This window comes from Mirounga leonina, unplaced genomic scaffold, assembly GCF_011800145.1.
Source record: "Mirounga leonina isolate KUSES-001 unplaced genomic scaffold, KU_Mleo_1.0 Mir_224, whole genome shotgun sequence".
NCBI classification, from domain to species: Eukaryota; Metazoa; Chordata; class Mammalia; order Carnivora; family Phocidae; genus Mirounga; species Mirounga leonina.
In genome coordinates, this window is record NW_023270615.1 from 7,498,414 (window position 1) to 7,513,355 (window position 14,942).

Sequence of the window (14,942 nt, forward strand, 5' to 3'; positions counted from 1 at the left end):
GTAGGTGCTGTCATTGTCCTGATTTACACATGAGGAGCTTACTAAAAGTGGCTGAGGTGGGATTCAAATTCTGTGAGTTTGCCTTCAGCACGGTGCCTGTCACAGTTAAGCTGTAGCTGTCTCTTCTGATGTGTAACGAAAAATGGCCTTGTTGGTTGGCGTATGGTGGGAGTTTGATGGTGGCCAGCTCCATTCTTTTATTTTAGGTTAGCCTGCAGTTTCTTTTTCTTTTCTCTTTTTATTTATTTATTTATTTTTAAAGATTTTATTTATTTATTTGACAGAGGGATACACAGCGAGAGAGGGAACACAAGCAGGGGGAGTGGGAGAGGGAGACGCAGGCTTCCCACGGAGCAGGGAACCTGATGCGGGGCTCGATCCCAGGACCCTGGGATCATGACCTGAGCCGAAGGCAGATGCTGAACGACTGAGCCACCCAGGCGCCCCTCTTTTTTTTTAATTGAAGTATAGTTGACTTACAGTATTATGTTTCAGGTGTGCAAAATCCTGACTCGACAATCGTATACATTATGTGGCCTCCAGCTTTTTTTTTTTTTTTTTTTTTGAGAGAGAGGGAGTACATGAGAGGGGGGAGGGTCAGAGGGAGAAGCAGACTCCCCGCTGAGCAGGGGGAGCCCGATGCAGGACTCGATCCCGGGACTCCAGGATCATGACCTGAGCCGAAGGCAGTCGCTTAACCGACTGAGCCACCCAGGCGCCCATGTGGCCTCCAGTTTTATTTCAAAATGCTTACTGCTTCTTTGCGAAGGAGGATTTTCCAAAACAAAGACTCCTCATTGGTCAGTGGATCCAGTCTTTATTTTACTGGGTCTTGACCACTTTTTCTATGAGAGAGAACCATTTTAGGATCTATCCTTAGAAATATATCAAGATGCATAGATTTTTTAACCAGACTATTTCATTTCCTTGCTAGCATGTACGCTTTTACTGTAAAACACTGCCAAGTTGTAAACTAAAGTTGCTGTAGAAATCCTCGGCAGTGCCATTAAAGAATTTAATAGGGTAGGGCGCCTGGGTGGCTCAGTCGTTAAGCATCTGCCTTCGGTTCAGGTCATGATCCCAGGGTCCTGGGATTGAGCCCCACATCGGGCTCCCTCCTCGAGGGGAAGCCTGCTTCTTCCTCTCCCACTCCCCCTGCTGTGGTCCTGCTCTCGCTATCTCTGTCTCTGTCAAATAAATAAATAAAATCTTAAAAAAAAAAAAAAGAATTTGACAGGGTAGACACCTAAAGGACACAGAATATTATGGGTTTTTGTACCTTGATTATGATTAATGATATATGATTAGTCGGTTAAGGAGCTTGTGTTTGAACAGAAAGGAGGAAAATGAATAAACTGAATTTCTCACTCCAGCCAGCCCCTTTGACATAGTAAGCCTTGAGGATTTACACTTTTATACTTTTAAGTGTATCATTTCATCTTATTGCTATCATTTAGTGGCTTGAAAGGAGGTTCTCTCTGTGAAAGCACAGATTTGTCTTTTGTTCTCCTGCCAGAGATTTTGGAATCAAAATGAAAGTGTATGCGTTCCCAAATAAAGGGTCTTAACTGGATTGATTCAAGGTAGTAAAAGTCACGTCTTCAGAGGGGCCTCCATTCTGTCCCAAACAGCATGTCTCTCACCCCCAATCTGTCGTCGTACCATCTCTCACTGCCCCCACAACACTTACTATCTGAAATTATCCGTTGTTTTTCCCTTCGCCTCTCCCACTGCAGTGTATGTTTCGTTTGAACAGGGATCTTATCTTGGTACCACTGGATCCTAGAATTGTGCTTAGCGTGTCCGGGAGATTCAGTAGTGTTTATAAAACAAATGTGCGAGTGAGTGCCGATACAGCGAGGGGCCCATGTGCATTAAACAAAATCTTGTATTTCAACAGGACGTTCCCCATTCGAGGCTTTCAGATTTATGACGGACCCATCCATCTAACCAGGTGTACTTTCAAAAAATACGTGCCCACCCCAGATAGGTACACCAGTGCTGTTGGGTTCCTCGTGAAGAATCCCTGGCAGATAACTCCCAGGAATAACATCTCCCTCGTGAAGTTTGGTCCACATGTAAGTATGTCCTTACTGTACCCATGTGGTGACCGTGGCGGGGGCGGGGAGAATAGCTCATTCCCAAAGACAAAAACACAAAGTAACAAAGTATTTGTACTGAGTCTTTACAACTGGCAGGAGAAGTAGATGCAAGAGAGACTCCTCATTCCATGCACGCTGTCCTGTTGAGTTCAGGTTGAGAACAGAAGTCCCGTGTGACCTGAGGTATTTTTGACCTTCAAGTGATACCTCAGAAGGGACATTGGCTTAAAGTGATGACACCGCATGGGTATGGGAGAGTTTCAGAGGAACAGCGGGACATAGCATTTGGGGAAGTTCTTTGTAATGATCTGCGAAGAGAGCTGAGTTCTTTCTGGTATTTTACTTGTCTGGGGCTTATTCTTCTGGGGAACCAGAGGATAAAAGGATGGGAAAGAAGAGGAGTGCTGGGCTGGCACAAGCCAGATACAGATACAAACTGTTGGAAGGTTTTTATGAAGACTGCAAAGAAGACTGAGAGATCATTGTTTACAACTCGAGAAATCGTTTTCTTAGTGGTTTCATCAGTGCCGTCTGGACCCTGAGCATTACAGGATAGTCTGATTACATACCTCACCCTCCGCCATCTTGCCTGTTCCAAGATGACTGTGGTACAGGGAGGTTGAGTCTCAGGCCTCCTTGCTCACTGCTCCCATGGGGCCTGCAACTGGGAAGTGGCTCATAGTTCTCTCATTCACGTCCACAGGCAGACTCTGCCTCGTTTAAAATAGAACATGGGATAGTTTACCAGAGTCTGTATCTGGTTTTCCAGAAGCCCAGGTGCAGATTGGGGTGCCATCTTGGTTGACCGGTTCTCTTTTAGGTCCTATTCCTCCAGGGGAAAGAGGGATGGCTACACTAGCAGACAGCTTCCCATATAAATCGATAGGGCGGTCCTAGGAGCAGCTTTCCAGGGTAGAGGTTGGGTGTTCCCTTACTGCCCACACAGACCTTTCCATACACGGAGTTCTAGGGACCCCTGATGCAGTCGTTCTGAAAAACAGTTCATTGGGTGTTAACATTGGCTGTGGGGTTCCTGAGTTCTAACATCCGTGCTGTTCAAGTATAGTGTTCGTCAGCCTGGGTGGGGGGTGGGGGGTCTGATGGTGCTAATGCCCTGGGAACAGTTTGTAAAGGGGATGGTTTGCCAATTTTGTTCTCTCCGAAAAGGTGGGAAATATGCCCTAAACGTCTCTTAGATTCAACCATAGAAGGTGCAGGGAAATGAAAAAAAAAAAGCCTACAACTAAGAATGTAGAGCCACTTGTCCCAAACATCACTGATTTTTCATTGAGTTGCCCATCATTTAGATGTTCAGCTGATTTTACAACATCCGAGGGTGATGAGTACATGAAAGCATTTTAGAGGTGTATCTGCAAGGCTTTGCATAACGTGAATAATTTACCACTAATAAGAAGCAGCTAAGGACTATAAAACATGTCACCTGCAGCCTGCTTTGCAGCTGTGAACTATGTGTTTAACAAAAGCCTTAAATTAACTCTACCTGACATGGAAGTTACTGAGCTGGGTTTGGTCGATGTTGAAGAGACAGTAACACTTTTCAGCAGATTCTGGTCCGTCCAGCGGTCCCCCAGCATACCAAGGCAACACTTGGACGGTGTTTCAGTTTGCAACTATACTTGTTTTTTGGTGGTGGGATGGGTAGGGGGAGTCAAATGAACAAGCAACTAAAGCATTTGGAGTGAAATAAAATGATGAACTAGCTCAGAAGATAGAATTTATAATAGATTTTTATTTACTTGAGGTATAATAAGCAGGCAGGGAAATGCACACACCTTGAGTGTAAAGTTTATAATTTTTAACAAATATGCATGACTGCATATTTCCCCTTCCCACGACTGTTCTGAGTCTCTTACCAAGGTTAGTTTTGTCTGGAGAGCAGGTAATCGTTTTTAAATGGAAAAAAAGGAAAACACCAAATATGTTTTAAACATTTGCCACTTGACCTCCACAGTCCGCAAGCTCTGTAACTTTTTTGTTTTGTTTTGTTTTTTTGCCCAACCATGTCATAAGTAATTGAACAGTTTGACTGGGTGCCATTGTTGATGACCGTGAACTGTGACTCGCAAGTGCTCTAACCTTAAAGCGGTTGAAATAGATATGCTGTTGGATCCTTGCAGGGGATGCCAGCCAGGATGGTAGCAGCCTTCATGTTGTGAGGTCCTGTTTTTTCACTGCCGGCAGGTATCTTTGAATGTCTTCTTTGGAAAGCCTGGCCCCTGGTTTGAAGATTGTGAGCTGGATGGTGATAAGAACTCCATATTCCACGACATTGATGGCTCTGTGACAGGATACAAGGATGCTTATGTGGGAAGAATTGACAACTACCTGATCCGCCACCCGAGCTGTGTAAACATTACCAAATGGAACGCGGTGGTCTGCAGCGGGAACTATGCCCAGGTAAGCCCTTGTGCATCACGATGCCTGGCTCCGAACCAGCTCCCAACAGTATCGCTTCCATGGTTCTCCTGCTCTTCAGCGTGATTGATCCTTTCCAAAGCATGATTTTTCTTCAGGAAAAAAGGAAAAAAAAATTCATGAGGGATCATGGACTCCTACAATTTTATTTCAAGTTCTCTTGCTCCAAAGCAATTAAACAAGTGGAAACATGGGTCCAAGAGTGGTAGGACAATTTGCCCTTGGTTAAATATGCTTGGGATATAGGTGGGGTGAGAACCCATATTTCCTAAGTCTTAGGCCAGGTTTTTTTGCCATGCTACCACGGTGCCCTCTGAGAGGGAGATTTATTCTTTGCTTTCAGGGTCATTATCTCTACTAAATTAGAGAATTAGGCAGAGGGATAAATATTGGAGGGAGGGCGCCTGGGTGGCTCAGTTGGTTAGGCGACTGCCTTCAGCTCAGGTCATGATCCCAGGGTCCTGGGATCGAGTCCCGCATCGGGCTCCCTGCTCTGCGGGGAGCCTGCTTCTCCCTCTCCCACTCCCCCTGCTTGTGTTCCCTCTCTCGCTGTGTCTCTCTCTGTCAAATAAATAAATAAAATCTTAAAAAAAAAATACTGGAGGGAGTTTTCTGGCTTAATTTTAAAGGAGTATTAGCTTCTTTGTTGTGGGATTTCTCATCCCCATAAGGAAAAAAAAATGTTATTCTTGCCTAAGTTCTGGAAAAGACAAGGAAAAAATGGAGAATTAACTAGAGTAGAGAAGAAAAGAATGTGGTTTGAAATGTAATTTCTTTTTTCCTTCCATCTTATTCTTAATCAGAATTGCCAGCAAACCTAAGTTAACCTAAGATGCTGTAGAAATTCTAGAATTAAAATAAAACAAAACCAAAAAACTTTTAGCTCTTTTTTGTAGCTACAGTTTTAGTTAAATTTCATGGGTGTGTGTCTGAAAGTGGTATGTGCTCACCAATGAAATAGAAAATTATTATAAATGTGCCTGTCAACCCTTTGGATTTCAAATGTATTCGAGAATGTGAACCTAATCCTATCTTATAAAGCAGAGTAGTAACTCAATTTTTATTGGAGGACGAAGAAAGAAGTAAGTCATCTAATGCTTCCTAGGAGCTTCTGGGAATGGTAGGACCACAAGTCAGAAATCTTTTCCTGAGAATTTGGGTTTTGGGCTGGGAGCCCAGATCTGCGGCCATTTGTTACTTAGATAATGTATAAGACTATATGTTTTTAGGCAAAAGGTAGAAACAAAATAAGACTATATGTTTTTAGGCAAAAGGTAGAAGCACCTGGATCTCAAGATGCAATAATAATTGTTTGGCTTTTATAAATATATTTTAACTCTTTGCTAACTCAAGGGTTAAAGGGGCTCAGGAAGAAAGGTGGAAACATAAGGAGAATTAAAGTTACAGGGGCGCCTGGGTGGCTCAGTCGGTTGAGCGTCTGCCTTCGACTCAGGTCATGATCCCAGGGTCCTGGGATCGAGTCCCACATCAGGCTCCCTGCTCAGTGGGAAGTCTGCTTCTCCCTCTCCCTCTGCTGCTCCCTGTTTTTGCTCTTTCCCCCCGTCAAATAAATAAAATCTTAAAAAAAAAAATAAAGTTACATGTGTCACTTCCTATCCTTTCTGGATTTGAAAGAAGGCAGGAGATTGATTGATCTATCTCCTGTTGTATGTTACATATAACCTAATATATATAATCTGTTTTTTATATTACAACCTAGTTTTAAAATTATTTTAACTTATATTTTATATTATATATTTATATAATCTATATAATAAATACAGATTAAACAAACATTTTTAAAAATAAGTATAATATGTATGTCTAGTAACTATAATTTAATATATAGTACATACTAAATATATTTAAATGAAGACAATTGGTAGTCTCAAAATATGTATTTCCTATCTTTATTTTAAATCTTTAAGGGGTGTCCATAAAGAAGAGTATTATTATTATTATTATTATTTTTTTTTAAAGATTTTATTTATTTATTTGACAGAGGGATACACAGCGAGAGAGGGAACACAAGCAGGGGGAGTGGGAGAGGGAGAAGCAGGCTTCCCGCCGAGCAGGGAGCCCGATGCAGGGCTCAATCCCAGGGCCCTGGGATCATGACCTGAGCCGAAGGCAGATGCCCAACGACTGAGCCACCCAGGCGCCCCAAGAAGAGTATTATTATATTGAAATAGTCAAACATGAATGAGACCTAAGGAACTTTTCTGGCTCACGGGTTGTATACATGAGGAATCAATACAGACAAAATGTAGAAATGACAGGAAGAAAAAGAGAACTGTTGTGGATTAAATGCCGTCTTCTGCAAATGTTTTAATCCTGGAGAATTCTGTTACAGGATAATGATTTGTTTTAGGATATTGTTCTGAGGTGTGTTCTTTGGAGGATTCATTTGGAGAAGGTTTCATTTTGGCACAGCGAGGGGTGCAAATGCCACTGGAATAAATTCAGAATTTTCAAATTTGTCTCTGTTTAATATATTTTTCCAGTTTTTGCAAAGTGCTTTATAGCTTTTTTTTTTTTTTTTGAATGCATGAAAAATGACTTCTTGGGCTGATGTAGGTCATGGAAAATTGAAAGCCGAAGCTCTAAGAGATTTCAGTTTTCCATCTCTTGTTTTAGAGGAAAGGCTTTCAGATTTGACTGGAGGGTATCAGTTTTCATATTAATTTACGGATTTGTATGTGTGTTCTTCAGACTGAGGTATTTCTTTGACAAGCTATATAAGCCGCAAAGGTTTTATGTTCTGATGAATAAGCTGGCCTGTGGTGGTGGAAGAGATGATGAAGATCTTGGCTAGCAGAATGCTTGGTCTGTTTTTACCATTCCAGTTTAAGTCGGCTTCATTTTAAGTATAACTTAGGATGAAGTTGGCTACTACTCATTTAGTCTGGCTCAGATCACAGAACCTCTGTTCTGGAAGGAGAGACAATGAACTTTTTGCTGCAGATGTTTGTTTAGGTTATCTAAGCTTTCGTTCTCTCCTCTTTAATTCTTTTTTTAAAATAAATTTATTAAGTTTTTAGCTTTTTAAAAAGATTTTTATTTATTTGAGAGAGAGAGCAGGAACACAGAGGGGGAAGGGCAGAGGGAGAGGGAGAAGCAGACTCCCCGTTGAGCAGGGAGCCCCACGTGGGACTCGATCCCAGGACCCCGAGATCATGACCTGAGCCGAAGGCAGACGCTTAACTGACTGAGCCACCCAGGCGCCCCTTGAGTTTTTAATTTTAATTCTAGTATAGTTAACATAAAGTGTTCGATTAGTTTTAGATGTATGATGTAGTGATTCAGCAATCCTACACATGACTCAGTGCTCATCACGATAAGTGCACTCTTGAATCCCCAGTTCCTATTTCACCCATCTCCCCCTGCCCCTCCCCTCCCCTCCGGTAACCACCAGTGTGTTCTCTGTAGTCAAGAGTCTTCTCCCCTTTAATTCTTAATTGCTTTTTGAAGGTTTATGTGCAGACATGGAGCACTCAGAATCTGACTATGACCATCACGCGAGATGAGTATCCCTCCTACCCTATGGTGCTCAGGGGGATTAACCAGAAGGCTACCTTTCCTCAGTACCAGCCTGTGATCATGCTGGAGAAGGGCTACACCATCCACTGGAATGGACCGGCACCAAGGACTGCTTTTCTGTACCTCGTAAACTTCAACAAGTATGTCTGCATTACTGTTATTTCAAATAGTGGAGCAAGTCGTAATTTCGTGGAGACAAATGATACCATATTGCTTTGGCAGCAAGTGAAGAATGCCGATTTCACGTACTTTGTTCTTCTTACATGGAGGCTGTATGTTTTTTGTTGATGGAATTAAGCAGTTTCACAGACTGAATCCTGTCATTTAAAAAACTTTTTTTTTTTTAAAGATTTATTTATTTATTTATTTGACAGATAGATAGCACAAGTAGGCAGAGAGGCAGGCAGAGGGAGAGGGAGAAGCAGACTCTCCACTGAGCAGGGAGCCTGATGCGGGGCTCGATCCCAGGACCCTGGAATCATGACCTGAGCCGAAGGCAGCCGCTTAACCGACTGAGCCACCCAGGCGCCCCTAAAAAACATTTCTTTTTGTCTGTGGTCGAGGTATTGTGTGCAGAAAGCCACTTAACAAGAGCCTTTACTATAGTCTGTCGAGGGCTTTAATTCCCCATAGCTGGGAAGGGAAGAAGTTTTATCTGGCATTCCAGCTGAGCACTTGGGTTATCTAGAAAATGAAAAAATTTTCGAGGCCCAGTTTAGACCTGACAGAAGAGAGCGGTGTGATTGATAAGTAATGTCAGCTACAGGCAAGAGGGAGAAGAATCAGGGCGTGAATGCCAGGCACTTACCACGCCTGCCGGAAAGCATCTTTCTGTCCCTTCTTGATTTCAGTTGTCTGTCCTAATAATACTACTTTCAATCAAAGGCTCTATTTTTACATTAATTTATTCAAGTGTTTTCTGTGTGCCCGCTGATCTAAAGATGAACGAGAAAAGGACTTGTCTTTCGGGAGTGCCTATTACCCAGGTAGAAAAAATTTTAAGTACATTGACAAACCAGTGCTTTTTTTTTTTTTTTTTTTTTTTTTTAGATTTTTATTTACTTATTCATGAGAGACAGAGACAGAGAGAGAGAGAGAGAGAGAGAGAAAGAAGCAGGCTCCCAAGGAGCAGGGAGCCCGATGCGGGACTCGATCCCAGGACCCTGGGATCATGACCTGAGCTGAAGGCAGACGCTTAACCATCTGAGCCACCCAGGCACCCAAACCAGTGCTATTTTTAGTGGAAAAAGGATAGAGCAATAATGCTGCCTCCGGGGGCTGAGCCAGGCTGCAAGGAGGAAGTGATACTGAGGGACCAGTCTTGTTGGAAAAGCAATACCATTGAGAAAGGGCTGGTTCTGCTCAGGGACGGATGGATTTAGTGTGATGGGAGCATGGGGTGCGTCAGGGGAAGTGACAGATGATGCTGGAAAGGAGGAATGGGACAATTTCGAAAGGCCATGGTAACCAGTCTAGTTGGGTGTGATGGTGAACGCTGGGGACTCCATGAGACTGCTCAGATAGGTATTGGAAAAATTGAAACGGCCTGTTCCCCTGGCTGGTCCTAATGCTCTGACTTGTCACAGCTCTCTTAAAACACCCACTTGAAATGAACAGAGGTGGGCCTAGAACATGTAGGAATTCAGCTCTACGTAGGTCACTTCCAAGGAGCTGTGAATATCAGTGGTTGCCCTTCTGCGATGTTAGGGCCCCAGCACCTGCTCTAAACCGGACCATGACTGTTTTCCTCTAACATTAACTGCTATTTCTCTGTGCCTTTGCTAGAGAATCGCAACCCTGCCTACTGAGTCAACCAAGGCAAAAATCCCAAGACTCATCACTGACTCTTCTTCTCCTTCATCCCATCCCATCAGCGACCAAAGCCTGTTGGTCCTATCTCCTTAACGGTGTTCAAGTCTCTCCACTTCTTTCCACCTCTACTGCTTGTGGCTGAGTTCAGACCGTTATCATCTCTCTCCTGGATCCTACGTGATCTCCCCACCTCCAATCCTTAGTTCACATTGTGTCCAGGGTGAGGTTTCCAAAAGCCAGTCCAATATGACCAGTCCCAGGAATGAGCCGCAGAGAAGGCAGTGAAAGAAACAGTGATGGTCAGAGAGGACCGAGGAGAAATGTCAGAGTGATCAGTAATTCAGAGACTTCTATCCGGCAGGGTATGAATTTGAGGCGAGAGATTACAACCAAATGGTATACAGGGTTCTGTAAAGATCACACGTAACTTTTGGAAAAGTACTGAGTGAGTAGAAATCTTTTAAAGTGAAACGAGGCTGAACCCAGAAGTTTCAAAAATCCGCATGGGCTTTGGAAGTTCAGTCAGACTTTCCTGGCTTAAGTAGCTGAAAGTTTATAAAAATTACATCATGGTCAGAGGCAAGAGGAAGAGAAGGACAATTTCCCCCCCCAAATTTAGTGTGATTATGGAGAGGTCATAGATCTTGTCACAGTGCCATTTCTACAAATAACACTTTAAAAACAATAAGAGCTGTGCTTATTCATTAAATAAAATAAGGAGAATAGAGAAAAACAAAGAAAATGGAAATAACTATAATTCTTCTAATCAGAGTGAGGCATTAGAAACGTATTATTCTCCTGTCTCTCTCCACCCGTATGTGTATTCGGAGCATATAGATATACCAAAATTTACTTGACTACTCCCTTCCTCCATGAGCACATACCTTGTTTTTCTTCTGCCAGCCCCTCTACACCCCCTTTTTGCTATTATAAATGATACTGTGTAAAGCATCTTTCCTGGTCTTTGTTACTAGTTATTCTTTAGTGGGATTACTGGTAAAATCTGCATGAATAATTTTAAGGCCTTGTTACCTGTTGTTTAAATATTCTTTGGAAGGGTGGTGGTAAGTGTAGAACCTCGTGAATGTACTTAATGCCACTGAACCGTGGAGTTAAAAGTGGATAAAAAGATAAATTTTTGGTTATGGATATTTTACCACAACTTAGAAAATGCCTTCAATCAGCAAATGATTAAAAAAGGGGAAATATTTTTAATGGTTTCAGAAAGTGTTGATTTTGTATCTAAAGACAGGATATTACATAAGAAAAAAAAAAACACCACAGCAATTTGGTAATATGCATCAAAAGCTTTCAAAATACATATGTCTTGGGGCACCTGGGTGGCTCAGTTGATTAATAAGCATCTGCCTTCGGCTCAGGTCATGATCCCGGGGTCCTGATATCGAGCCCCACATCAGGCTTCCTGCTCGGCGGAGAGCCTGCTTCTCCCTCTCCCTCTGCCTGCCGCTCTGCCTACTTGTGCTCTCTCTCTCTCTCTCTCTGTTAAATAAATAAATAAATAAAATACATATGCCTTTATATCCAGCAGTTTTACCACTAAGTTTTTATCCTAATGCAATCATAAAGGAAAAAAATACATTTATGAACAAAAAAAATTCTTTGGAGGGGCACCTGGCTGGCTCAGTCTGTGGAGCATGTGACTCCTCATCTCAGGGTTGTGAGTTTGAGTCCCCCATTGGGTGTAGGGATTACTTAAAAAAAAAAAAAGTAAGTAAAATTAAAAAAAACTCTTTGGAAAGATTTTACCAGTGTAAACTCCACTCCCACTGTGAGGCCGTTAGTGTTTCTTCCATTTTCATACATCCCATTCCCAGTCATCTCACTTAATTTTCTTATCCTCTTGCAGTGTCTAAGTACATTTATCCAACTTCTATTCACATTCCCTTAAGTCCTGTTGAGACCAAGACATTTTTGTAAGCGAGACAATTGTCGTAAATATATTGATAAGAGAAGTTTGGGGAACGTACAGAGGCAGGCGATTTGCTAGTATGTCGCGGTACAGAACTTCCATTGTTAGTGGCTCAATCAATACGCATCGGAAATTTAAGGAGGAGAGAAATCGTGGCTGAAATTTACATATGCTGTAGTACGCAAGATACATAGGCTCAAGTGTGAATTCATTGTTTTATTGTCTCTCCTTTACAGGAATGACTGGATTCGACTTGGCCTCTGCTATCCATCAAACACAAGTTTTCAGGTTACCTTTGGCTTTTTACAGCGCCATAATGGCTCGTTATCCAAAATGGAAGAATATGAGCCTGTGCATTCACTGGAAGAATTGCAGAGGAAGCAGTCTGAGAGGAAATTCTATTTTGACTCCAGCACGGGGTAATTGGGTGCAACCAGTGAATGAGAATTATTGCTATTTTTCTTTAATGGTGAAATTACTAGTTCTTCAGCCTAACTAAGAATAGGTTGTGATGGGACGGCTATTTAGGAAAGCAGCTGATGTGGGTAATTCTCTGCTCATCACTATTAGAGGTTTAGAGAAGTAGAAGGACTCGTAATTATAGTTGGCGGCAGGAATCAAATGAAGATGTTTGCATATACCTATTAACGCAATTGGGAGAGAGAAATTACCCTTGTCAATGAAGAACCAGTAGGCCCAATTGAAAATTAAAATAATTTTTTTTTTCTATGACAACCGTCAAGATGATTATTTACATGGGAAAGAATTCATATTTCAGGAAAAGCTCATTTTCTTCTTCCTTTAAGGTGATCTCTCAAGCTGACCTTGAGTTTAAAAAAACAACCAAACCAAACCACTGTATAACCATGGCGTATTTGCTTTCAACTTTCTCTAGGCTGCATCTTTCCACTTTTTAATTCTAATCCTGTTCACCCGGGTCCTGTTGGCTTTGTCTGCCTTTATCCAGTTACAGTCTCTCAGCCTTTGGGCTATGGTAGGCTTGATCTCCTGTACTCTTCCAGCAAGTAGCATGCTCCTTCAGTATCCATTCCTTAAGCTGACATTCCTATCACATGCCATTGTCTAGGTACTGTAAAGATACTCATGTGAATAAGACCCATTTTTCACAGTCCACTGAAGGACATGGGCCCGTAAAGCAAGTCATTAGCGAGCTAGAGGTTTAAATGCTGTAATTCCTATAGTGCGATATTCAGTGTGCCTTCTGAGGTCACCCAGAAGCCCAGCATAGGATGACCAGTGACATCCCAAGAGGGTGACATTGGGGCTAACTCCTGAGGAATGAGTAGGAGGAGATGGAAAAAGAGAGGGGTCAGGTGTCCCCAGGAGCAGTGCGGATAGGTGCATGGAGGCATGGAAGAACGCAGCATGGCATGTTTGGGGGAAAGAAGAAAGTTCAGAATGGGGAGAAGGGGCATGAGGTTGGGGTTCAGTTAAGTGTCTTGTTAGTTTTTTGAAGAAGATGTAGCTCATTTGCCCTCCAGGGCCCCTCCAGCAGCCTGTGTGACGAGCTTAAGTCTTTTCTTATCGTAATTGTTGCTGATTTTCAGTAAGACTTAAAACAACCTATTTGGACATTTATTCTACAGATGAGAGAACTTCCACATTCCCTGTTGATTTTCCACAAAAATAAATGGAGCACCCCAATTTGTGAGGATGGTCTAGGGATCACAAATGAATGATTAGCTGGGAAATATTTTTTTCCATCCCGACATTTTTAGAATCCCTCAGCCTTCGAGGTTCTAATTCTTTTTTAATTCTATTCATTTTGATGACTTTTAATTAGGCCCCTTTCATTCCTTATGTATATATGTTAAAAGTACTGATATTGGGCCAGTGGCTGGTTTTTACCTCATAACTGCAACTTTTCATTGTTCACTGACTTCATATTAAAATATGAATTCATGATCTCCAGTAATCAATCACATTTGATCAAATGCTTTACAATCTTGACTTCCTTTGGTTCAGAAAGACTAGGTTTGCTGACAGACGTTGGACTGTTGCCTGGAAGTTACTTTTCCATTCATCTTGGCAGCAGGAGGATAATTCTGAGTGGGCGGGTCTATTCCTTTCCCTTGATTTTGGCCGAAGTACAGACAGAAGGACCTCAGGCCCATCTGCTCTTAGTAATCATCACAGGAATTGATGGGAGACCATATCTTGGCCTTAGCCAAGCAAGTCACAGTTGCTATTTTTATTTATTTCAAATTTATGCCTTAAACCAAAATGATTTATAAACCAAAAGAAGAAAAAAACAAAAAACCACCACACTAAGTTATGAAATCCTAAACGCAACACAAGTCTAAAATTTTCCAAGGAAGTTTTGAACCAAACCAAAGTCCGTCCTCCCAAATTACCTATTGAACTATTTCACTCCAGAAATTAACTTTGATATGTTCCAGAATAACTGAATCGAGTCATCAAAATATTTTCTGAAACTAGTGTTGCATTTGACTTAGGGCCCTAGGAGGATAGAAAGGAAGGAGAAACGACTTCATTAGTTTTGTAATTTATTTTCTTTTAAGGAAAAGTTACTTTATTAGAGGAATAGCCCTTTGGGGGCCGTGAGCCAATGTGAGGAATTTTTGTGAGTTTGTGAGAGTCTGTCTAACATCCCATGGATTGGTTTGTGTTCCGCTCAGGTTGCTGTTTTTGTATCTCAAAGCCAAAAGCTACAGGGATGGCCACAGTTACTGTTCATCTCAGGGATGTGAAAGAGTCAAGATCCAGGCAGCAACAGACTCAAAAGATATCAGTAACTGCATGGCCAAAGCATATCCCCAGTATTACAGGAAGCCATCAGCACTCAAGCGCATGCCCTCCATGCTCACCAGGCTCTGTCAAGGCTGCGGGACCCGCCAGGTAAACAAGGAGGAAGAGTAGGCTGTGGGTGGAAAAGAATCAAAAAGCAGTTTTTGTTTGTTTCTTTATTTTGGCAATAGGCACATTTTTCTTTGAAACATCGGTCTTGCCAAGTTATAAATACTGCATGATTTCTCCTGAATTTTGGCCCATTCTAGAATGTGATAATCCTAAGAAGCAAACTAGTCCAAATTCATAATAGAAATATTTTACCCTGTGATACATCCGTTTACCCTGGATGA

General features: G+C 42.1%; 1 protein-coding gene across 4 annotated transcripts in view; it reads left to right on the forward strand.

Annotated features, from left to right (window-relative positions):
- The window catches only part of CEMIP2 (cell migration inducing hyaluronidase 2), an 81,723-nt gene that overhangs the window by 54,565 nt on the left and 12,216 nt on the right, over window positions 1–14,942 (forward strand). For all 4 annotated transcript variants that reach the window (XM_035029063.1, XM_035029066.1, XM_035029065.1 and 1 more), the window contains 5 exons: window positions 1,901–2,078; window positions 4,305–4,520; window positions 8,010–8,218; window positions 12,057–12,239; window positions 14,481–14,700. In XM_035029063.1, the coding sequence (XP_034884954.1) occupies window positions 1,901–2,078; window positions 4,305–4,520; window positions 8,010–8,218; window positions 12,057–12,239; window positions 14,481–14,700 (1,006 nt within the window). The remainder of the gene's footprint in view (window positions 1–1,900; window positions 2,079–4,304; window positions 4,521–8,009; window positions 8,219–12,056; window positions 12,240–14,480; window positions 14,701–14,942) is intronic.